Source organism: Hordeum vulgare, chromosome 3H, assembly GCF_904849725.1.
Source record: "Hordeum vulgare subsp. vulgare chromosome 3H, MorexV3_pseudomolecules_assembly, whole genome shotgun sequence".
Classification (NCBI taxonomy): Eukaryota; Viridiplantae; Streptophyta; class Magnoliopsida; order Poales; family Poaceae; genus Hordeum; species Hordeum vulgare.
This window is the reverse complement of record NC_058520.1, coordinates 605,693,628-605,719,267: the sequence shown is the minus strand read 5'-3', so window position 1 is coordinate 605,719,267 and position 25,640 is coordinate 605,693,628. Positions and strand designations below refer to the sequence as shown.

At 43.8% G+C, this 25,640-nt stretch overlaps 1 protein-coding gene and 1 long non-coding RNA gene across 6 annotated transcripts; one reads left to right on the top strand and one right to left on the bottom strand.

Moving 5' to 3' along the window:
• Positions 1-7,896, bottom strand: LOC123445600 (probable auxin efflux carrier component 3b). Of its 5 annotated transcripts, none has more exons than XR_006631123.1 (4): positions 7,696-7,896; positions 6,028-6,867; positions 3,852-5,826; positions 2,326-2,748 (listed from the first exon to the last, which is right to left on the bottom strand). XR_006631123.1 is itself a non-coding variant. In XM_045122608.1 (3 exons), exon 3 carries the CDS (start codon positions 1,646-1,648, stop codon positions 356-358), a length of 1,293 nt encoding a protein of 430 aa, XP_044978543.1. In that variant the 5' UTR covers positions 1,649-2,664; positions 3,852-6,867; positions 7,696-7,783; the 3' UTR covers positions 1-355. The 5 variants fall into 5 exon arrangements, 1 of the variants encoding a protein (XP_044978543.1); XR_006631122.1 differs by having other exon boundaries at positions 2,326-2,664; XR_006631124.1 differs by having other exon boundaries at positions 2,326-2,661.
• LOC123445601 lies at positions 7,836-25,146 on the top strand. The gene is made up of 3 exons (XR_006631126.1): positions 7,836-7,924; positions 8,049-8,165; positions 24,907-25,146. It is a non-coding gene; the product is annotated as an uncharacterized LOC123445601 (long non-coding RNA).
• The last annotated feature ends 494 nt before the right edge of the window (positions 25,147-25,640 follow it).

Here is a 25,640-nt window from a genome sequence, read left to right as displayed (position 1 = left end):
GAGCCTTCATATTCATGTATCCTTTTGTAATTCGGGTGCTCTAGAAAGAGGGACCATTTGTTCTTCCATTGCCCATTTGCACAACTATGCTGCAGGGAACTATGTATGTCCCAGCTGGCCGCCCCATCACATGGGTATCCAAGATGAGCTCGGTGCAATCAAACAGCTCCTTCAAGTCCCTTTTGCTTTTGAAATCACAATTCTGGTTTTTTGGGCAATCTGGACCACAAGGAATGATTTCATCTTCAGCGTCAGGATAAATTGTCAAAAACTACCACATTTCGCGCAACCGTGTCTAGTAGCTACCACTTTACGATTTTGTACGAAAAACTACCAAAAATTTATGAATCCGTTGCTAAAAACTACCAAGATTTGTAACTGCCCGTTTTAGCTCGTTTAATCGTTCTTCTGACAAGCCGGACCCACATGTCAGGTCGGTCGTTAACGGTGGTGCGTGTTGGGCAACTGGGCTAAAACATGGTGTGGGGAGAGACTGATGGGCGGGCGTACATCTGGAGGAGTCGGAGTAGATGGACGGCACCTCGGAGGGGGCACGCCGGCGGCTGCTCTCCTTGGCGCCGCTGCGGAATACCGGCAGGCCGCTCACCTCGGACGCGCCGGAGCTCCAGTCGAACATGTGCATGCTGTCCTTGGGGTCGTCGACCGGCGCCACGGCCGTCGTCGATCTGCCCCGCGGCGCGTGCTCGTCGTAGCTGGCGGACGGCCTCGGCGTGTGTTGCCGCGACGAGTGCAGCGAGAAGAGGTCAGCCGCGCCGAAGCTGGACGCGCGCAGCACGCCGTGCGGCTGCGGCGGCTGAGTAGGCGGAGCCCCGCCGCCTCCCGTGGTTGCGGAGAAGTCGCCGTGGGTGAAGCTGGAGGAGCCCCTGGGCGTGTGGTTCCGCGACGAGCTCACCGAGTAGATCTCCATGCCGGTCAGGTTCGACCCGCGCGCCGGCGACGACATCCCCGCCGCGGCGCCGTTGAGGAGGGAGCGGCGGGAGACAAACGCCGTGGACCAGCGCACGACGACGTGCATGCTCCCGTCGGGCGCGACCTCGGCCTGCGCCTCGGCGTGGCTGCCATCGAGCGACAGGACGTCCGGGTCGACGCGCACGTCGGCGGCCGGGAACCGCCCCGAGATGAGCAGGCGCGCGGCGCGGAACTCGAACAGGAACAACAGCAGAGTGTACCAGATGATGCACTGGAGCACGACGAGCTGCACCATGAGGTCGCCGGCGTGGCGGCCGTACATGCCGACAAGGAGCGGGATGCCCATGAGGAGCGTGTTGGGGAGCGTCGCCAAGGAGAAGAGCGTGACGGACCAGTCGAGCCCGGCAAAGGGGAGCGGGAGGCGCGACCATACGGCGAGCGCGGCGAGGACGATGAGCTTCTGCAGCGTGTCGGCGGCGGCGAAGCCGAGGTCCATGGCGTAGAGGTTGCTGCCGAAGATGACCTTGAAGGAGAGCAGCGGGACGGCAAAGACGGCGACGAAGCGGTTGATCTGGCAGGAGCCGGAACTGGCTGTGGCAGGAGTGCGCCGAGGACGACGGCGACGATGCAGAGGCCGATGATGATGAGGAGGAGGCGGCCTTCGAGCTCTCCGTGCTCTGCGACGAGACGCACATAACCTGTTCAATGTAATGCACATGAGGGTGGAGAGTGGTGGAAGAAAGGTCTGACGTGTGGGTCCTATCTGTAATAACGGTCAAAGTTAATGATCAACCTGACTTGTGAGCCCAGCATGTCAGAAAGGTGTTTAGAAGAGGTTAATGGAGCAGTTTTCATACTTGGTAGTTTTTAACAACGGATTAGCAAAATTTTGATAATTTTTTGTACAAAATCGTGAAGTGGTAGCTAATGGACACGGTTGCGTGAAATGTGGTAATTTTTACGCATGTAGACCAAAATTCAAGGAGGAACTTGAATGGATCATCTACAGAGCCAGGAGAAAGGAATATGCAGGATTTCAAGATTGATCAACGCTTTCAGATAGTTTTGCTATGGATGCTTGCTTTGTTGTTTCGCACTTGTTTCCTTTTCATGTGCACAGCTCTTTTTTTGCTTCTAATTTGCTCTTAGTTTTTTGTATAGTTTTTCTTTCCTTTGTTTGGACCTGTTTGGGACCGCTTTCTTTGTACTATTTATTTGAAAATTAATAAAAATACAGTCCTGCTGTTTCCTAAAAAAAAGGCAGGCAACGGCGGGGCATGCAGCCATGCCCATCGATTCATTCTACCATGCGTGCTCTGTGTACACAGCATCCATGTCCATGTCCAAAAGGAGACTGTGGAAATGATTAATACTTTCTGTAGATAGAACAATCAGTGATCGAACACGAAATTGCATAGGAATCATTACCATGAAATACAACATATCAACTGTACTTTTGAGAAATGCAAACGGTACAAGCAATAAATATTCAGTTGAATATGTTTGATGCAAGAAGCAAACGTACACAAACAACAATAATAACAAGAACATATGATGCCTGGCTTCTCCTGCCCACCATCAAACATTACCACAGGAGAAACCCAAGCAAAGTGTAATCATGCATAATATTGGAGAAATAGGAGAAACAGTTCGTCGAGATAACTAGCTGAACAAATCAAAGCGATAGCTCGATATTCCCGACAAGGAGAATATGCAGCAATCCATCTCAATCTGCTACAATACAAAATAAATGTTAGAGACACCTAAATGTTCCTTGGGATGCCTCATCTTGTTGCTCCATAGAAAAGAATCGACTTCCTGAAAATCAGTGTCTACGAGAATGGCTGAACTCTCAAAATTACTCGTGTTCTGGCGAGTTAATCAAACAGTGCCAACATATAGGAGTACTTTACGTCAAGCTATATGCAACTCAAACTTTATTGTGGACATTCAACCTAGACATTTGCAAAGACTTGCTTTGATGCCCGTTCATAATAAAGGAAATCATAACTGCTCAAATGTTGAAAGAAATGTTGGTACAGCTCCAGACTTTTTATTTAAACGAAGCATCACCAGTTTTTTAATCTGCGCATAGAACTACCGAGGTCTTGCTACAACAAAAAGAAAAGTGCAGTACTATGGTGTGCTCATGGTTTTAAAATTCAGTGAAATTTCCGAAATTTCACTAATTACACCAAACACTGAAATATAGCGTTTCGGCCAAAAAAAATTCAACACTTTCGGCCGCGAAAATCAATTCCCGCCAGTGTCATCTTGCGCGGGAAAAAACGCGCCAAAGGCCCCCCAAACGCCCCAGCGGCCCGTGCATGGGTATATTCCTGTCCCGTGCCCTCACTTTCAACCCTAAATCACCAAACCGAGGGAAAAAAATCCCCTTTTCTGCCGGCGGCGCCGTTGCCGGAGGCTCGAGCTCCTCCTCCATCAAAGCCAAGCAAGCTCCACTCGCACGCATCCCCTCCCCCTCGCGCCTTCCTCCCTGCGTTCGCGTACCTCACACACCCAATCCGCCACCCACTCTTTCCCGTCGTACGCATTGAATCTGCATCGCCGTGAGGACGCCCAAATACAAAGCGCACCGGCCACCGGCACGGCGCTACTCATCTGCTCGTCCCTGTCGGCCTAGCTGAACCCGCGACTGCATAGGAAGTATGGAAGCGCATGGTGAGGTTGGGGGCAGCAGCAATGGCAACGGCAAGGACGTCGCCGGTGGCTCTGCACCTATACCTGGACCAGGTAATTAACATCTTTCTTGTCTCCATATCCGTTGCATACTCGTGGTTGTGTATCTGATTCAAGCATGGTGTGATCTGCCATGGGAATAGCTATATAAGAATTTTTGTCATGTATTTACATTACCTCTGATGAAACATCTGAGATTGGAGGTGGAAATTTGAACATACCAGCTGCTCTGCTGATCGACGTGACTGGTACCAAGAATTACCACCAAAACCACACACTATTTGTTAGTAACATTGGATATCGATTTTAATGTGAGCATGACCGGGATGCATGTTGATAGAGCTCCTAATGGCAAACTCTGCGCTTCTCTTTTCAGATTCGGTATCACCCCCGATCCGTACAGAGATTCTCTCAAGTGCTAACAAGTGCTCGATGCCTGTAGGTATGGTGCTCTCATCCTGCTTCCACCCCCTGGCATTCAAATGTAGAGAGAGGCTTTGGAGCTTAGGCATTGCTTCGGCTTGGAAGGTCAGTTGTGGCATGATAGTCCCGTAGACAACCAACCGCTTCAGGAGTGCGAATGCTCTCCCATAGATGACAATTGTTTCTTCCACGGCTCTATTGAACGTTAAGTCTAGGTCGTTAAGGGCGGGTAACGCCCCAAGAATACCAACATCATCCTTCTCTAGTTTATCAACAGTGATATGCAAGCTCTGGAGGTTATGCAGTTCCCTAATCCAGTTTGGGACCCGGGATATTCGCATCATGGAGAGTCCCATGAGGTTGGGGGGAGGAGGCGACAAGGTTAGTGCCTCAGGTATCCAAGAATCAGGTGAAAATACGTTCAGGGAGTCGAGGTTACAAAGTTTCCCCAAAGAAGAGTTTAGAACATTCATGTCCACATCTTCAGAAAAACCAGTTCTCAGGTACAGAAGTCTCAGATTGGTGAGCTCTCCTAGGCCCTTGATACTGTCGGTTGAGGTGTGCAGCGTGTCAAACCATCTCAGACGCTGTAGGGATGTCATTTTACCGATGCCCTCAGGCAACAAACACGGCAGGTGAAAAATATGCAGAGACAACAAGCATGGCAGGTGAAAAATATCCATTGGGATACATGACCCATCTATATCAAATGTTTCCAACTTGTGTAGCCCTCTAATCTTCGTTGGTAGCTGGCAGTTATCACAGCCTTCAATCTGTATATGGCGGAGCTGATATAACTTACACAATCCTGTTAGGTTGATTTTCCGATTGTCATCAACAGAACTAGAACTAAAGTCAGCAATAAAAACACGAAGATACTTGAATTCTGCCAGTGGAGGTATATTCGTGGAGCCTCTCCAGTTTGCAAATGATCGTACTTGTGACATACTAATATCCCTTGGCAATGTTGCACCATCTAAGTTGAACAACATCCGACGGGGCTTTTGAAGCCGTCCTGTAACGGTCTCTGGGTTGTCTACTACAGTGATAAAATTCTCTTCTGCGGACTTGTACAAGATAAGATCCAACAACATATCATGTACTTTGCAAGTTAACACTGACCCATTCATGTCAATCTGTACAGGTTGAATAAGACTCATGTTGACAAGCTCATTGAAATAACTTATCGCGGTCTGTTTTGGATTTTGTCCATGTGCTTTACTAACAAAACCTTCAGAAACCCATAGGCTTACCAACTCGTGCCTATATATTTCAGAGTCCTCCAGAAACATACCAAGATACAAGAAGCATGTCTTGAGATGGTGAGGAAGATTTTTGTAGCTAAGGTTCAAGATTTGTCTCATTGCTTCCAAGGTAAGATTTGTGCCAGACACTGACCCCAGTGAACTGAGTACATGTTTCCACCTGTCCATTTGGTTGTAACTTTCACTTGCTAACAGGCTGGATATGCTAATGATTGCAAGTGGCAAACCAGCACACTTCTTGAGAATCTCAACTGAAACATCTCTGAGTTGGCCAGGACATGCTTCTTCAGAGGAAAATATCCTACCAAAAAATAATTTCCTTGAGTCTTTTTCACTAAGAGGTTTCATTTCAAGAATGTGCTCACGGTGACCGTAACAACATGCCCCAGCCACAGTCCTAATTCTTGTAGTCACTATTAATCTACTACAATGATCATTTTCTGGGAAAGCACATTTAATAATATTCCATGCTGATACATCCCATAGATCATCGATAATAACCAAGTACCTGCAAGGAAATCAGTACAGCAGTAAGTAACTAATAGAAAAATATCGAATATTTCAGCAGGTTCAAGGTAGATGAAAAATATTTGTTATCAAATTAAATATTCATTCTCGTATAGAAGAACATAATATTAAATCATTTAAGGAAATCTAAGTATCAGAGGCACATGTAAACAACAATAATATACAAACTAAAAATAAGTACCTCTTGTTTTTTAGATTTTCTCTGACTCGGCCGAGAAGAATATTTAACTCACAGTCATGAAAATATTGTCGATACCCAAGTTGGGTTAATAAATTATGCAGAAGTTTTGGCATATTTGGCTTTTGAGACACCGACAAAAATGCACCACACTGAAATTCCCCCTCCAGCTTATGGTATACCTGATTGGCAAGTGTTGTTTTCCCCAAACCTCCAAAACCAACAACTGATACAATCTTCAACTTCTTCTCGTCATCTTTTAGCCAATTGACAAGCCCATTGGTTGGGCCCTCCATACCAACAAGTTTAGATGCATTTTCATAGAGTGCCACAACGCGTTGGTCAACTGCCACATTGCCCGATTGGGGGAAATCTATCTTATATCTTTCACGCCGCTCACTTGTTTCACGCACAAGTTTCTTGATGTCCCCAATCTGCCCTGCGATCTGATGGCGGGCCCTTGAAGTTTTGAGGCGTTGAACGGTGTCGTGGACAAACCCAGATTTTTTGCTTTTCTCCGCAATTTTGCACATGAAGTCATTGATAATATCCTCGATGTCATATGACATCTCCCTGACCACGTCCCTCCAGCTCGCGGTCTGTTTATCCAGTACATCCACATCCGCAAGGCTCTCTAGAGCATCCTTCATACTGCTCAGCTCATCGCTGATGTACTTAACCTCCTTCCTCAAGTTCTTTAGCTTGGCGAACTCCTCCCCCATCAGGGTGGCCAGCTTACCCAGGAGAGAGTTCATTACCCCGGTTGAAGCGCTCACCATTATTCCAGTCATCTCTGGCTGGACAAGTATTTATCTTTGCTCTCTAGTTATACATGTGATGCACCTGAAACATTTAAACAACCAGCTGAATGAATAAGGTTTCTGTACCAAAAAGGCCAAGAAACAAATGGGGCTCGTTTCCTCCTTTTCAAAAAAAAAAAAAAAAACAAGAAGTTCTATTCGTGACGATTTCAGAGAGGACCATGTAGTTTGGATGGTTGGATAGGGCATCATCCTCTTTTCCAGGTTTTCCCCAGATTTTGTAATTGAACCTTCAGCCAAAATACTACAGTATACGCAGTTTTTACATGAGGCGAAGATAGACAGAGTTATAGACATTTTCGTCGATAGGATACCTTGACTACATGGCAGAACCCGGAAGCAATTACGCAGCTAGGTGAGCCTGTAAAGTGAACCTGATAGGTTCAAGTGGCTTTTAACTAAATCGGGACAACTCTCTGTCAGGCCCTTGAATCATTCTTTGATTCTGAAGCTACTGGATTTTCCTTGCAAGTTGATTTCAAGGTTCCCTTAATGATCAAACTGGTTTGTTGGTGGTTGGTGGTCGGAAACCGAATTCTGACTCTCTGTCGCATCGTAAACACCTGGGCAAAACTTCAGAAAGGCAGCACAACGGCGACACCGCTGAGACTGGCGACCTAATCTCGAACGCCAGATCCACCCGGCTGGGGATTTACCCTCTTTTCGAAAGAAAAGAGAAAAATAGATCCAGCCCGAGATATAAAATCATACTCCGACTAACTAACCTCCAGAATAAAATGCAAACATCTGAAGACAAAAAAAATTACTTCCTCCCTAACTAAATACTTGTCGCTGTGAGAAGTATATAAAATTAGAAGACGGCGACTGGACTGGAGGCATGGAGACAGACCTGAGCAGGTTGCTGAAACAATGGAGCAGCAGCATGCAGTTTCCCGATGGAGAGGTAGATGAACAGCCGAGCCGACGTAGGCGCGGTAGCAGGTGGTGTGGTGAGGGGGGAACCGGAGAAGCAGAAGCAGCGTGGATAGATGGATGGAGAAGCAGAAGCCGCTGGTTGAGAAGGGGCGAGGAAGCTCAACGCTGGTTGAGAAGGCTGGTTGAGTCCGTGGCGGGCCAGGGTATCCTCATCCTCTTGCATTTTCTTTGTTCTGTTTAGCTCCTCCTATTCTCTCATATTTCTGAGCTAAGCCTGTCTTTGCTAATCTCTCAGATTTTTTTTGTTTTCTGTTTTTTCATGTTCAGGTCTTGGAGCATCTAAGACCGGACTCCCTGTACTATATGAACCGTGAATGAGAGATGTGGATCAGTCCGGGCATATAAAGGTCGTTTGAGTAGAGCGTATCTTCATCCTGTAGAATGGTATGATTTCGCAAATTATGCATGTTCAGCTTAGTGCAAAAGCAACGTGACGATTTTTGGTCAAAATGACTGGAGCTCCTATTTACCGCTCTTTGCGGTAAAATGTCAAACGCACGCACAGATGGTACTGTAGTGTCAGCCAAAGCTGACCAAACGGACCGGCCCGCCGTAATCGTGCCAAGTACGGCACGACCGCCTGGGCCTAATTAATATACGAGTCGTGCCGTGCCGGTCCGCGTGCCGGCCTCCCAGGCCCAAGCACGGCACGTGGCCTAATCGGGCTGGCCCGCGGCACGGTAGGCCCACGGCACGCTGGCCGATTTAATTGAAAAAAAAATCCCGCCGGTCCCGCCCCTGTCTTCCGCCTAGATCCCGCCCCTCTCCCATCCAGATCCAGCCAGTTGGCCGCTTCCCCCGCACCTCTCGTGCCAAATCCCCCTTTTCCCGCCCCTCCCCCGCCCAAATCCCCCTTTTCCCGCCCCTCTCACGCCAGTTGGCCGCGTCGCTCGCTCCCCCCACTGGCCCACTCCCCCATCGCCTCCCTAATCGTGTCGGGCCGTGCCGGCATGCGGGCTCGGGGTGGCCGCCCGGGCACGGCCCACGGCGTGCTCGTGCCTGGCCCGAGCACGATTAGCCCATGCCGGGCCCGGCCCGTGTCGTGCCTAGCCTGGGGCAGTTGGGCCGGCCCGGCAGGCACGACCTGTTTGGCCAGGTTTCGTGTGAGCCAGTAACAGTAAAAAAAATGTGCGCTTAAGGTCTTTCGAACCAAGGATCCCCTGCTACAGATGCGAGGTACCGCCAGTTGAGCTCGCAAGAAATCTGAGTAACTAGCAGCATAAAAGATAAGAATCAACACCAGATTTTAATATTTTTTAATATTTCAAATGCAATATGTTTTTGAAAAAATTGAGTGTTTTAACGCAAAGTGTTTTCCAAAATACCACACCTTTTTTGGAACTTGTTTTTTTCAACGCAAACAACTTTCTGAACATCATGATTTTTTTTAAAAAATACCAAACTAAATTTGAAACATTCATACAAACTTTTGGCACATCTCTGAAACTCGTAAACAAAAATTTAAAACACGAACATTTTTATAATTTCCAAAAAGTTTTGAATAAAGAACATTTCGCAAACTCCTGAATTTTTATTGAAAACCTGACATTTTTAGAATAATTTTTAAGGCCGTAACATTTCTTTTAAATGATGAATAAATAATTTTGAAATGAAACATTTTTTGAAAAGGATGAAAAAATTTAAAAGGGAATTTTTTTTTACATTCCAAATCAAAGTTTGAAAGCGAACATGAAACTCTCGAACAAAATTGAAAAACATGAATACTATTTGAAAATGGAAATTTTTTTGTTCACATTTTTTCCCATATGTGAACAAAAAAATTGAAACTGTAGAAAATGTTTTTAAAGAACGTGAACCATTTTTTGAAGTTGTGAAAAATTATGAAATTCCGAACAGATTTTTAAACCGTGGTTTTTCAAAAAATTCTGAACAAATATTTGAAAATTGTAACATTTCAAGAAATTATGAAAAAAGAAACCGCGGACATTTTTTGAATTTGGAAGAAAAACATTTAAAATGGAACTTCATGAAATATCTAACAAAAATTTGGAACGCTAACATTTTTTCAAATTACTGAACACTTTTTCAAATGCAAATTTTTTTTGAAAATTGCGAATATTTTCTGAAAACAAGACAATTTTTTTAAAGCTTGAAAAGTTTTTCAAAAATCCGTTTCTTTTTTGGAAACATGAACTATTTTTGGTACCACGAACATGTTTAAACATTTGTGAATAATTTTTTAACAACACAAACATATAGATTAACAATTGGAAAAGTAATAAAAAGGAAACAAAAATTGAAAGAAAAAGAAGCATAAAAGAGGAAAAAATAGAGAAAAGCAAAAAAAATAAACATGAAGGAATAAACTAAAAAAAGAAACAGACGCAGAAAAAATGGTTCAGGAACCTCCTAGAAGGTTCCAAAACTAGAAAAAAAATTGGCCGGCCAAGATCGCGTCCCTCGCTCCTGAAGCGTGTGCGAAGCCTCGGCAGCTTGATGCAGCCTGCGTTATATATGATTTTCCGAAAAATCATATCTGGCCCACGGGCCCCCATATTTGAAGGTTGTGGTCGTTGATTTGAAGCATGTACCATCCTCTAATTGCTTACGTGGGAGAAAAGACTCACCTCCCTTGTTTTTGGCACTAGCATGTGGTATTTTTACCTAAACCTCGGCAAACGCTAGGTCGGGTCGGGCTTGTAAAAGAACGACCTTCATTTTTTAAGCCCGAGCCCGGCCCGAAGCCCGAAATACTCTCTGGTTTGAAGCCCGAGCCCGGCCCGAAACCAAGCCCGAAACCCGAAAGCCTGGCTTGAATTACAAAAGAAGAGAAGCCCGGGTCTGACCTCAACTACCTTTTGGGCGCAAAACAAGGCCTGAGCCCATCCCGATTGGCAAGCCCGACATGCGAGGGCCCGAGTTTGCGCTTGGCTTGGGACGGGCTTGGGCCGGGCTATCCATGCCCGAGTGTTTTACTGCCATGTTTTCCCCGCCACACATCATGTTTTCTCTCCACACCCACAGACCCGCTCGTAGCTATAAAAATCCCCACTTCCATCAAGCCGCCCACAACTCCCCTTATCACTGTAGATGGCTCGTGAGCGTTGTGATGCGGGAGGAGTAAAATCGGTGTTGATTTTTTAAATACGTGGAAAGCAAGGAATCCATGGGATACATGTATTCTCTCTTTCTCGCGTATTCAATCATCACCATTTGAATCATGACAAGTGTTTTTTGTCATTAACCATGACTTCTGTTTCTTTGCTTCAATGTGTAATTTCTATTTTATACAATTCGACTAGTTCCTCCCTTACCATGCAAGAAGGTATGTGTTGGCACTACAACAAATGTGATGCGCATTCTGTGACGATTCGGTGAAAAAACGTCAGCGAATCATTTAAATTTCACAAAAATATGACATTTTTTCACTGAATCGTCATAGAATGAGCGCCATATATTATCACATTTGTTGTAGTGTGGAGAGGCTCAGTTTCGAAGACCACGAGAGTATGGAGACGACGAGAGCTAACCTGAGCACTAGACATGGTCACACATTTTTGATGAAGTTGCGACAACCCCTATTGACAGATGCACTTGGGCCCCATCTTGAAAAACATGTAGTTGCGACTATAACCTATAGACAAATGCAGATGCAACCCACCTTGCAAAAATCGTTGCTGCAACTACCCCTATATACATTTTGGGAACTAGCCCAAATTATGCATTTTACATGCCACTAGTGCATAGGTTGAGGGCGGATGACATTCGCCGAAATATCTTGGTAAGAGTTTGCTAATTAAGTACACTCTACTATTGTATAAATGGTGTTGATTACATTGCCAAATAGGCTATTATTATGTTCTTGAGCAACAACTGTCAAATGATGCAGTGCCTCTGTTGATGCACGACAAAGGTCATATGACAATTAAAAGCCCGCTCAGGGCTCAGTTCGATGCTCCATACTCGACTGACCGTAAATCAAAAAGGCTCCAAATTGAAGCATGGAGAGAAATAAAGAAGGATCGCAAGCCACAAGTTGCAGACCGTTGGATCTCTCTGCTTCATCACGGAGACATAGGTGTTATTCTATTTTATGATATTATACCTAGGAGCGAAGACTAGGTCTTATGAGAGAGAAGTTTTTCTGGTTTATATTAACTTGGCATGATCGATTAGGATGATGATTATTATGATGTTTTTCTGTTTTATGAGATTTTAACTTGGTATGATTAAGATGATGATGATTTGTTAGATGAGTACGTAAGATGATGATAAGTTATATGACATACTATTTGATTAAAGTGGATGGATGTTCGTGATCGATATATGAAATCCCCTAAACCCCTCCTTTTAGGAAAAAATAAAAACCCAGCGTAAGGCTGCCTTTTAGTCCCACAAACCGGGACTAAAGGTCCTCGCCCCTGGCGCACCCTGCCAGCCACGTGGAGGGGATTAGTCCCGGGACGTGGCCAACCGGGACTAAAGGGGCTGGGTCTTTAGTCCCAAGTTATTAGTCCCGGTTGGGGACCCGGGACTAAAGGCCCATATCAACCGGGACTAATGTTCGTTTCTGCACTAGTGCGCTCTCGCATGCCACCATGATACAATACAAGTTTTCATTCCGTTTTTATAAGCCTGCAACCCTGCATGCAAGCATAGTCGGAGCAGTTTGAAAGCGACGCGTACCTTTTTGAGGCTTGGGCATCCTATGTGTGCCGTGAATTGGGCTTAGCAGGTCATCCGAGACGTCCTGATCTAGGAACTCTTACACTAGTAGAAAAAGGGGCTTCCGTCCCAGCTCAATTTACACATTAGTCCCGGTTCCATTACGAACCAGGACTAATGTTAGCATTAGTCACGGTTCGAACGGCAAGGGCGCCGGTCAGTCATTAGTCCCGGTTCAAAATGGACCTTTAGTCCCGGTTCGTGTCTCGAACCGGGACTAAAGGGTTTGGAGGCTTTACTCCTGGTTTGTGTCTTGAACCGGGACTAAAGGGTAGACCTTTAGTCCCGGTTCGAGACACGAACCGGCACTAAAGAGGTTTTGTATTTTTATTTTTTCCTGTTTTTAAATTTTATTTCTGTTTGTAGTTTCTGTTTTAAATTGCTTATATCTTTTAGGATATTTAATTTTTTGAGTGATTCTTTTTGCATTAGATTCAAAATTTTGTCTAGTTTCTGTTTGTGCAATTAGTTTTTAAATTTGAATGGTTTAAATTTGAATTTGTTCAAATTTGCTTCAAACCCAAATTGTGAATAACTTGAGTTTACAAATAGTTTCTAATTTAATTCTTTTTTCTCCTAGTCATCTGTTAGATTGTTATCACAGTAACACTTATTTGGTTATTTTTGGAATAATATTAATTTGGATTTTAATTAAAACAATATTATTTTGCTTATATAGTTGTTTTAGTCATTTAATTGTTGTTTTTTATTATTTTTAGTTAGTACTTTCTGTAAATTTTAACATGTTATAGTATGGTGCATATTGAATGCATAAAAAGTCTGGAATTAAAATCATTTTAATAAAATGCCTTTGTAGCAGATGGGTTTTTGTCTGAAACCTTCATACTTCGAAGGATGATCCAGTTTGTACACGAAGTGCATCCAGTTTTGTCGTAACTCTCTCAACTTTTTAGCACATGCCATGTGGGTGAAACTATGATACCATGCCAACTTTCAACCTTTTCAGAGTTCATTTGTAGTGCTTTTCAATTTCAGGGCCAATTAGCTCAAAAAAGTAAGTAAATGCATGAAAATACCAAATGAAGTCAGAAAATATTGAAAATTTATGATGTGTATTTAAATGGTGTATTTTAAACACACAAAAAGTATGGAGTTCCAATAAGTTCAAAAAAAGGAAATCCCTTTGCAATAGATGAGTTTTCGTTCGAAACCCTGATACTTTGAAAAAGATTATTCATTTTGTACACGAAGTGCATCCAGTTTTTGACGTAACCTTCTCAACTTTTTAGCATATGCTATGTGGGAGAAATGATGATACGATGCCAAGTTTCAACCTTTTCAGAGTTCATTTGTCGGGCTTTTCAATTTCAAGGTCATTTAAGTCAAAAAATCATTAAATGCATGAAAAATAGCAAATGAAGTTATAAAAGGTCGAAATTTAGGATGTGGTTTTGAATGGTTTATATTGAATGCACAAAATTCATAAAATGTCTGAAGTTGAAATAAGTAAAAAAATAAAATATCTTTCTAGCAGATGGGTTTTCGTCCGAAACCGTGATACTTCAAAGGAGATGGTCCAGTTTGTACACGAAGTGCATCCAGTTTTTGTCGTAACCCTCTCAACTTTTTAGCACACAAGCTATGTGGATCAAATGATGATACCATGCCAAGTTTCAACATTTCCAGAGTTCATTATAGTTCTTTTCAATTTCAGGGTCATTTAGCTCAACATAGCAAATAAAGTTAGAAAGGGTTAACTCTGGCTTGGTTAACCTTAGTTGTGATACTGGCGGGGACGGTGCTAGCAAATATAGTCGACGGGTATGATTGGACTCTTGGCTAAAGGGGGATTCTGAAATTTTCAAACTCTACCCTCCCTTGACCGTCTTTTTAGTTTTGTAGAAAATAAACAAAAATGCTAAAATCGTCAAAAAATTAAAATCTTTTGAGATGTAGTTAGGTTTTAGTGCCTAGTTGGTATACAAATTTTGAGATATGAATTTTGTCCGTTTTTTCAAAAAAGGGAAAAATGTAAAACGACCATAACTTTTGCATACGACGTCAAAAAAAAAGTTTAATATATAAAAAAAACTAGAGAAAATTGGGAATCGATTTCATCGGGGCTTGCCCGGTGAAGTTTTCTCACATGCTCAAAATTCCAAATGTAAAAAAAGTTATGGCAAAAAGAAGTTTTTTCCATAAAAATAAGAAAAACTAATTTTATTTAAAATCTTTAGGTTGTTTTCATTGAAATTCACTATTATTATTATTTATTTTGTTTATTTTAATAATTGTTTGAATTCAAAAAATTAAATCATGTGACATGACATCAAACCATAGGTTGTTTAGGATTGATAGCTTACTATTGTCACAAGAACGACAAGTGCACACTTGGCAACTAGGGACGATAGAATCAGGAAGTTAAGCATGCTTGGGTTGAAGAAGTGAAAGGATGGGTGACCGGCCGAGAAGTTAGACGATTTGAAATGAGTAATCTACGCTAGAGCAGTGAAGATGGATGATTAGAGATTAAATTATCAAATAAATCAAAGATTTAAAAATTGAAATAAAACATAAAAACAAATCAAAGAATATTCAAAAATAAAATTTGAAAAATAAATAAAAAGGTACCTTTTTGGGTCAAACAAACAAAATAAACAGACGGATTCTTTAGTCCCGGTTCGTGTTAAGACCCGGGACTAAAGGGCCTGCCCCTGAAGGCGCTCCGAGGCGCCCACGTGGAGCACCTTTGGTCCCGGCTTGGAACAGGGCCGGGACTAAAGGTTAGGCCTTTAGTCCCGTCTCTTTGGTCCCGGTTGGTGAACCGGGACTAAAGCCCCTTACGGGCCGGGACTATAGGCCCTATCCCCACTAGTGGTAGCGCTAATCAACGGTTCTTCAGGCGCCACATGGGAAGGTGAATATGGGGCGCAAGTACCTAGTCATATCCAAGAAAATTTTAGGGTCAAACGTATCTTGATTCCGTAGAGCGTACGGTGATATGATTTTGCAATTATGCATATGGAATTTTTCTCCATCTATTGGGTTACCATTTTGTACTCGGCTTTTCCTTTTGCAACACGAAAAAAAATCTCGCTAACAACTCCATTGTTAGGTGGGTTAAATTACGTGTACATTTGGTTTGTTCCTCTAAAATTGTTGGTCGCAAAGAATGCTACTACGTACTTCAGCTTAGTGCAAAACTAACGTGATGATTTTAGGTCAAAATGACACTCTAACACAAACTCCTGGGCTTCGACCACAATAATTTATGAAGGGTGCATCATATCCGCCCTACGGGCCTCCATATTTTAAGGTTGTGGGGGTTGATTTGAAGCATGTGCCATCCGCCAATTACTTATGTGGGAGAAAAGATTCACACCTCCCTTATTTTTGACACTACCATGTGGTAGTTTTATCTAAACTTGGTGAAAGGACGTGGATGTCGTCTAGAGGAGGGGGGGGGGGTTGAATAAGCGCTTTAAAATAATTACAGTTTAGGCTTGAACAAATGCGGAATAAAACTAACGTTTAATTTGTCAAGCACAAAACCAAAAAAACTAGGCTCACCTATGTGCACCAACAACTTATGCTAATCAAGATAAACAACTACGTGATAGCAAGATATATGACAATAAACAATATGGCTATCACAAAGTAAAATGCATAAGTAAAGGGTTCGGGTAAGAGATAACCGAGGCAGCGGAGACGATGATGTATCCCGAAGTTCACACCCTTGCGGATGCTAATCTCCGTTGGAGCGGTGTGGAGGCACAATGCTCCCCAAGATGCCACCGTAATATCCTCACGCCCTCGCACAATGCAAGATGTCGTGATTCCACTAAGGGACCCTTGAGGGCGGTCATCTAACCCGTACAAATGGCAACCCTTGGGGGAGGTCACCGGTACCTGTACAAATTGCTCTGGGCAATCTCCACAACCTAATTGGAGACCCCCGATGCTTGCCTGGAGCTTTACACCACAATGATTGAGTTTCGAGACACCACCAAGCTTCAAGGACGTCAAAGCATCCACGAAGAACAATATCTAGGGTACTAAGTACCAAAGGGTAATAAGCTTCTCAACTTCTCACTTTCACGTATCACCATGGAGAACTCAAACCGATGCAACTAATGCAATGGAAAGAACACACGGAGTGGTCAAGTCCCTCACAATCAAATCCCTCCACAACAACAAAAGCTATGAAGAAATATAAGAGGAAGAACAATGAGCTCACAAAGAACTCCAAGATCTAGATCCAAGGGGTTCCCCTCACATAGAGGAGAAATTGATTGGTGGAGATGTGGATCTAGATCTCCTCTCTCTTTTCCCTCAAGAACTAGCAAGAATCATTGGAGGGATTGAGAGTTAGCAAGCTCTAAGAAGGTCAACAATGGGGGAAGAACATGAGCTCAACGGATAGATTAGGCCAAGGGGGAAGAAGACCCCCTTTATATAGTGAGGGAAGGAATCAGACGCTACCCCACTTACAGCCCGCGCACAGCGGTACTACCGCTGCCCCCAGCGGTACTACCGCTCTGGGAGGAGCGGTACTACCGGTAGCCCTGGCGGTACTACCGCTAAAGAAAGTCTTCGCAAAAAGTCCGACAGAGAACAACCACTCAGAGAGAGGTACTATCGTCCCGAAGCGGTACTACCGCCCACCCGAAGCGGTACTACAGCTGCCCCTGGCGGTACTACCGCTAGGACTGGAGCGGTACTACCGCTCGCCACTGAAACAACCATAACTTTTGCATACGAGCTCCGAATCGAGCAAACCCAAGCTTGTTGGATTCACGACAACAAGAGCTATCCTAATAGCGAATGAAAATCTTAAGACCATGCAGATATGAAAATGCCAATGATATAGAGATGTGAGACCTCTATGAATGAAGAACCGGCAAAAACTCCAACATAAAAAACATCATAGTAGATGCATATGGACTCCGTTTTCGATGAACTCGAGCTTGTCATGAAGATGACCATAAGCTCTAAAACTCACAAAGAGAAACACCAAATAAGAACCAAGAAGTATGATGAAAGGATGGAAATGGTTTGAGCTCTCAACGAACGATACGATCGAGCTACTCACTTGAGATCACCCCCTTGACAGAACGGCAATCTATCCTAAAACAGAAAACCTATAAAGGGCAAACCTATACCTTGCACCTCGTCCTCTTGAGCTAGATGACGATGATCTTGGCTTCCTCAAGATGGACCACCTTCTTGATTGCGTTGGCTTGATGACGATTAGTTGATTGCTCCCCCAGACACAACATGGGTGAGCCGCTCTTCAGTATATCTTCACAAGTCCATTGCCACCACAATGGACGACATGCTTCAAGCATGATATCTTAGTGCTGATCCACTTGAACTTGCACATCACAATCTTGATGACGATCACCACTTGACGTCATCCTTCATGGGTTGTATGCGATCTTCCTCTAGATGCAAGCCTGTGGAGACACACCTAACCCCACATAGAACTCTCACGAAGACCATGGGTTAGTACAAAAACACGTAATGGACAATGCTTACCATACATGGGATCACTTGATCCCTCTCGGTACATGTTGTACGCTTTGTATGAGATCTTCCTCTAGACGCAAGCCCATGGAGACACACCTAACCCCACATAGAACTCTCACGAAGACCATGGGTTAGTACACAAACACGTAATGGACAATGCTTACCATACCATGGGATCACTTGATCCCTCTCGGTACATCTTGTACGCTTTGTGTATTGATCATCTTGATTTACTCTTTGTCTGAGATCTTGATCAACCTTGTGTATCTATGACCATTCTTTGGATAATACCTTGAATACCATCTTGGTAATCATATAAACTCCTTGAACCCAACAGATGGACTTCAAGAAATGCCTATGGACAAATCCTATAAATATAACTTAAGGCAACCATTAGTCCATAGGAATTTTCATCAATTACCAAAAACACATATGGAGAAATATGCTCTAACACCCGGGCAAGCGCCGGGCCGGGTTTTGGACTAGGCTTGTAAAAGTCGGACCTTCATTTCTCAAGCTTGAGCTCGACCCAAAGCCCGAAATACTCTCTGGTTTCAAGCCCCACCCCGGCCCAAAATCAAGCGTGAAGCCAGAAAGCCTGATCTGAAATACAAAAAAAGGGAAGCCTGGGCCTGGCCCGAACTATCTCTTGGGTTGCAAAACAAGGCCCTAGCCCAGCTCGAATGGCAAGTCCGACCTCGCCCTGCCCGGGTTTTTTGAGCCGGGCTGTCCATGCTCTATTGTTTTACCGCCATGTTTTTCCCCGCCATCCATCATGTTTTCTGTCCACACCCATAGACCGCTCGTAGCTATAAAACTCCCCACTTTTCTTCAAGCTGTCCACAATCCCCCTATCACTGTTGATGGCTCGTGAGGGGTGTGATGCGGGAGAAGTAAAATCAGTGTTGATTTTTAAATATGTGAAAATCAAGGAATCCATGGAATACATGTATTCTCTCTTTCTCGCGTATTCAATCATCGCCATTTGAATCATGATAATGTCGTCGAAACTAAGTCGCACTCACTGTCTCGCCGCTAAAATCGACGCACATTGTTTGAAATTATGATAAGCATTAGGTGGGACATCTATGTGGATGTCTCACTACAGGAATCAGGTAATTTGCCGTCTATGAAGATCTTTGCCGTCAGCTCTTTGTCGTGGATGACGGCAAAAATCGTCTATAATAAAATCTGATGACGGCAAATAATGACTCATGGCAAAGACATATTTTGCCGTCTATAATAAAAATTGCTGACGGCAAAGGAATATTTTGCCGTCTGTAATAGAAGCAGATGACCGCAAAAATATTTTGCCGTCTATGATAAAAACAGATGATGGCAAAGACAGATTTTGCCGTTTGTAATAGAAACAGATGACGACAAAGGCAAATTTTACCGTCTGTACTAAAACTGATGATGGCAAAGAAGAAGCACACCACACGGATTCCTCTCATGGATCGATGACATGGCATTATCCACACCACACACACATTCCCATAGCACCACCATATGGATCCCCACCCCATCGGCCCACCCACGCACATCCCCACCCCACCTCACGTCTCCAGCAAGCACCCCACCCCACTTCACGTCTTCCCTCACCCACGATCTAGATCTGGATCGATCTCTTTCCCCCACCCCACCACGCTCCCTCCACCTCACGTCTCCGACGAACTCGGACTCCCGCCTCTTGTTGCGAGCTCCAGCCTAGTACCGTCGCCACCTACTGGTCGGAGCGGCCTTGCTTGCCGCCCGCTACCTTTCCGTTGCCGCACGTAGCCACCTCCCGGTCGGTGCGTCCGCGTTCGCCGTCGGTCGTCTACCACCACCTCCTTCCACCACCTACCGGTCGGGGTGGCCGCGCTCGCCGCTGCCACCTTCCGGTTGCCAGCCGCATCCAACTCCCGATCGAGGCGGTCGTCTGGGCCCTCCGCCCGTCGGGCGAGTCTCCCCCGCATGCCACGACCTCCCGCCGTCACGTCCTCGCCGGGGAGGCCTTCCGCACCCGCCGCCTGCTGGCCCTTCACCCGCCGCCTGCTGGCCCTATTCGACGATGCGTTGCGTCCATGCAGTGGAGAAGAAGCCAAGGGACCTGATTGCTTTTTTATCTTTAGTTCCAGGGTGCTTTATGTAATACGCGAGTACTGCTTTAGGAGTTGTGCTAATGTCAGGGTCATTTGTGTAAATTTATATCCACTCGTTGGCTGATGTAGTTTCCAGGCCCTTTTGTGTCATTTTGGTTCAGTGAGCGACAATGGACCAGATCTGCACCTGGCTGTTGTTTATATATATTTTTAAAAATAAAATTTCTTTGTTGTCTGGTATTGATAACAACTGACGGCAAATCCGCAATCTTTGCCGTCTTGCTTTCCGGTTCGGCTGACGGCAGAGTTAACGCCGTCCGGGTGGTTCTGTTAGGTTTTTGCTGTCTGCCCCATAATAGCTAACGGCGAACATGGCAAAAAATTTACCGTCTGCCAGAAAAAATGCTGACGGCAAAATTACCCTTTGCGGGCACATGGGTTGACGACATTTTTTGTCATCATGGGCTGACGACAAATTTTTTACTGTCTGTAATTCTCTTTTTGCCGTCTGAAGCGTCCTGACGGCAAAATGCCCGATTGCTGTAGTGTCTACTATAATGGTTGTTCTAATTTTCTACATCACTTTCATAAGGCCTTGTTTGGTACTAGTGTATTTTAGGGAATTTGTGGGGATTTTCCCGGTCAAACCCCTTAATCCCCACATATCCCATAACATCATTTGGTTCTAGTGTATTTGACATGTTTCATCCCCACATTTCTCCTCAAATCCCAAAATTATAGTGTATTTTTCTCAATACCCAATACACTACCCCTACCTAGTGTATTGGGGATAAATGGGGATTTGAAGGGATTGGATGAAGGTTGGGGTTTCACCCAATCCCTTGAAGGATTATCCCTATCAATCTTCTTAAAAACACTAGTACCAAAGAATGCCTAATTGAATTGCCCCCACTGAATCGGTACCATGAAGTCGAGATCGTTATCGTAATTGGAACCCCTAAGCCAAAATCACCGCTGGAATTAGTATTGGCCGGAATCGTCCTCGCCCTCGCCACTATGCTCATGGTCATCCAAGCCCCGATGGCTAAATTGAATGTTGTTGGTTTCTTTAACTAAAATGTTTGAAGGTTGGGGGAAATAATGTACAATGACGAGTGGGTCCCACGACATGGAGGCCACATTATGATCACTCCGACGAATCTGATAGAGTTGCTCTTAGCTAGTCTACTAACAGAGGCCAGGGCACCGGCATGTGCAAGAGGTATGTCCTCTGTGATTCTGACGTGGCCAGTGTCTAGGGCCTAGGAGTCTCGTGTTGTAGTATGTGGATGTTGCTTTTCTTAAGACAGGTATTGTTTTCTTCACCGACATGTGCATTGTTTTCTTCTATATCTTTTTGAAAGGGTACATGCATTGTTGTATTATAGGAGAGCGTCTCCTCTCTGGTAAAGCGGGCGCGGGGTACTGCATCCCAACTCGCTAGTCGCTCGCCGCTCCATCGCTGACGCCGTCGCCAGGATGCCATGATGGAGCCCATGGTTCCATGCATTTTGCTGCTCATCAACCGGCAACGGAGATGGATGGGCCATACTGACCCGGCAACTGAGAAGCTCCGGCGAAGGTCATCGTAGGCGGCGCGTGGAGCAGGCTTCTTAGTCAACTCGATTCCCGGCACCGGCAGGTGGCAGCCATCCATTCGCTTCATCATAAAATCGGCTACTGCATCCATTATTCATGTTAGTTGCGCCTGTCTACATTAACATATTCACAAACTTTCCCCTGCATGCACTTCTACCGCTCCCTGTAGGAAACCTGCATCCTCTGTTTACACAGCATCCACGTTCAAAGGAAACCTGTTGAAAATGACTTATTATATTTTCCATAGATTGAACATTCAGCGATCCAGCATAAAGTATTACATCTCAATTGTACTTCCGAGAAATGCAAACAGTAAAAGAATTAAATATTCAGTTGAATACAGATAAGGGACAATCAATTTGGTGTAAGAAGGGCACGTACACATACAACATCTATACTTATACTAATTTGACACTCCCTAGAAATTAGTTTTTAGTCACAGATTAGGAAAAAATGATAGCTTTCGGGACAAAATAGTAAAGTGGTAGTTTCTAGACATGATTCCATGAATTATGGTAGTTTTTAGTTAAATAGTATAGGTTGTTCATTTGTTCAAGAATATGATGATGGAGTGGATGCATACAACATGAGTCATCTTTTCCAAACCGACAACAATATCCGTTCCAACTATGTGTTGCGTTCATTATAATGTACAAGCCAGATGTTTTCAATTCAGTACAATGTATGTATACCCAAATTAAATGCCAACAACGTAACAAAGCATACGCAACCAGGGTATATATCATTCGACTGTAGCCTGCGGGATTGCCTATTTTAGACTACTGTCATGAGAATTTTTTAACCTGTGAGCTAAGCTTGGCTCGAGGTATGGACGAGTCCAAAAAGGTACCTCAGCTCTGTGCGAGTTAAACACATTGCCCCTATACATATAGGATTAGGAGTTAGGCTGAGTCCTAGTAGTATTCTGTTTGCTAGTCCTACTCTCGTATCAGCTCAAAAAAAAGTCCTACTCTCGTATAAACGTGTATACAAGCACCGGCAGGGCAGCTATGTACACAACCAGATCAACGAGAAGCAATACAAAGTATCAGACTCGATACGAGCATGTTGGCAATACATCGATCAGTTTTTCGCCAAGTTAAAGTATTTACCCAAAAACTACCACAATTCATGGAACCATGCCTAAAAACTACCATTTTATGATTTTGTCCCGAAAACTACTACCCCCTCCGTTTCAAAATATAAGACCTTTTAGAGATTTCATTGTAGACTACATACAGATGTATATAGCCATATTTTAGAGTGTAGATTTATTCATTTTGATCCGTATGTAGTTCATAGTGAAATCTTTAAAATGTCTTATATTTAGGAACGGAGGAAGTATTTTTTTCCTAATCTGTGACTAAAAACTACCATTTCTGGCCTTAAGTATTTCTTTTTCTGGCTCAACCTGTGTATGTATATATAGATATCTCAGGTCTCTCAAATAAACCGAACCTAAATCTGACCCAATCTCTCATGTATCCCATTGTTTCCATGCTCAATCTGGCGTATCTCTCTACCTCACGTACGTCTTAAACTTGACCCAAATTCTCACGCCTCAAGTATTTTTTTTTCTTTCTGGCTCAACCTGTGTGGATATGTATAGATATCTCAGGTCTCTCCTGTCTCCTTTTCCCTGACTCAATATATATATCTCTCTCTCTCTCAGGTCTCTCCATATATATTTTGTAAAAAGCCGTTGGAAACAAGTTACGATGGTGTAGACCCTTAGCTTATTTATACAAAAAATAATAACTATACATTGTGATTCCCCAGCCGCTGGTCGTTCTGGCCTAAAAACACACATGCACATGAAAATCAACATGAAGGTGTCGACTGATTTTCGAGTTGTTTGATGGTACACGTATTGTACCTTGCGATTCGCCGGCCAGTCGTTTTGGCTTAGAAAACATACATGCACGTGGAAAACAACTTGAAAGGGTTGATTGATTTCAGAGTTGGTTAAACGTACATACATAAAAAGAAATGCAAGCTGCTCGATCGATCCCTGTGGGATGGTTCCTGCCGGTGACTCTAGATTCTAGAAGATGCAAACCACATTCGAAAAATCACCCATGGCACAAGATTGAATCACAACAAGAACATGTCTTTTCACTTTAGTCCTTCGCTTTGCCATTGTCGCTGCACTTCCAACAGAGAGTTCTCAGCGGACTACTCCTCTACCATCCTCCCTCATCCCCATGCGTCTCACATGGGGTCCTAGGCAAGGCCTGTTTGGGTGAATAGGAAGCTGCTATTCCGCTCCTCACAACAAGGCTGGTAGAGATACCATCAGTAGAGGTGACTCCCTCCATGGTTGACATCAACATATTGAGGCCTTGGCATCTAAGTCTTATAAAACGGGCTGCACCAAGGTTTTGTGTGTTTTATGATTAGATCAGAATTGTTGTCACTGGCTTTGACTAAATGGTGAAAAGAACTCTTCTAATTTTGATATGCCTTGGTAAGTTCAAGGATAGTTGTCTTTTATTACTCTACATTGTTAATATCCCGGTTACGATCTCTAAGTTCATCTAATAGAAAGCATTGTTGATTACAATATTATACCACGATTCTGGGAAGACACCTGGTTAGGAGAATCGCCTCTGGCTGTTCAATACCCGCGGTCGTACCATATCGCCCAACGTCGACAAGTGACAGTTGCGGCTGTATTGCGGGAGATTCCCCTTAATATTCAATTCCGCAGATCTTTAGTTGGGGATAGATGGGTTTCCTGGTTGCATCTAGTTAGAAGATTAATGGAGGTTAATATTTCTGATAGGTGTGATCGTATCTCCTGGAGATTAACACCAAATGGGCTGTTTACGGTTAAATCCATGTATTCCGATCTCATTGATTCAGTACCAATTCCAAAATCAATACATATTTGGAAGGTTAGGGTCCCTCTTAGAATTAAAGTTTTCTTGTGGTTTGTTCACAAGGGAGTTATTTTAACTAAGGATAATTTGGCCAAACGGAATTGGAAAGGAAGTTCGAGATGTTCTTTCTGTCCAAGCCTAGAAAGTATTCACCACCTCTTTCTCGACTGTCCTTTGGCTAAACTTGTTTGGCGATCAATTCACATTGCTTTTAACATCGCTCCTCCTGTTGACTTGAACTCGTTATTTGGAACGTGGTTACAGGGAATTGATGTTCAATTGGCTAATTCTATTCGTGTCGGAGCATGTGCCCTTCTTTGGGCTTTATGGAATAACAGAAATGATTTGGTTTTTAACAGAACTCGTGATATCCAATTCTTGCAGGTTATCTACCGAATTACCGCACTGATCCGCACATGGTCGTTACTAACTCCTGTGGCAGCCAGGGAGCTTATGGTTACTGGGTGTGCCCGCTGTGAGATGGTAGCACAGGGTATCTTCAACCGGTTTGGATGGCGGCATATTAATAGGATAGGTGTTTAGTCATCTTGATCTTTTAGCCATTCCAGGCTGCGGCGCGATGTTCGCCATGTATCTCTTTTTTTCCTTTTTATATACTCTGTACTTACTGGATACTTAGTTTGATTAATATATGGTTGTATGCATCACTCGATGCAGAGGCCTGGGCAAGGCCTCCTTTTCAAAAAAAATTATATATTATACCACGATCATACGAGACGGAGATTCATTTTTTTGTTTCTTCTAGGTTATGTGAATATCCATGTATCAGGTTCAATGATGTCATTTAGGAGGACTTATGAAATGTTTAACAGACCTGCAGCGCCTACACAAATGCAATTATTCATGTAAAATTTACAATATACATCTCCTTACATATGTGATTAAGATAAATTGGCCTTATGGGAGATTTAACTATGTTATCACTATTTACAATATCCATGTAAGACCCAATGACTCATCATTCTGGAAGGGACTGATGAAAGTAAGATCAGCCTTCTTTCGCAGAACAAAGTTCATTATTGGGAATGGGGAGGGTACTAGATTCTGGGAAGATTCATGGCTGGGGGAGACGCCTCTAGCCACTCAATATCCAGCCC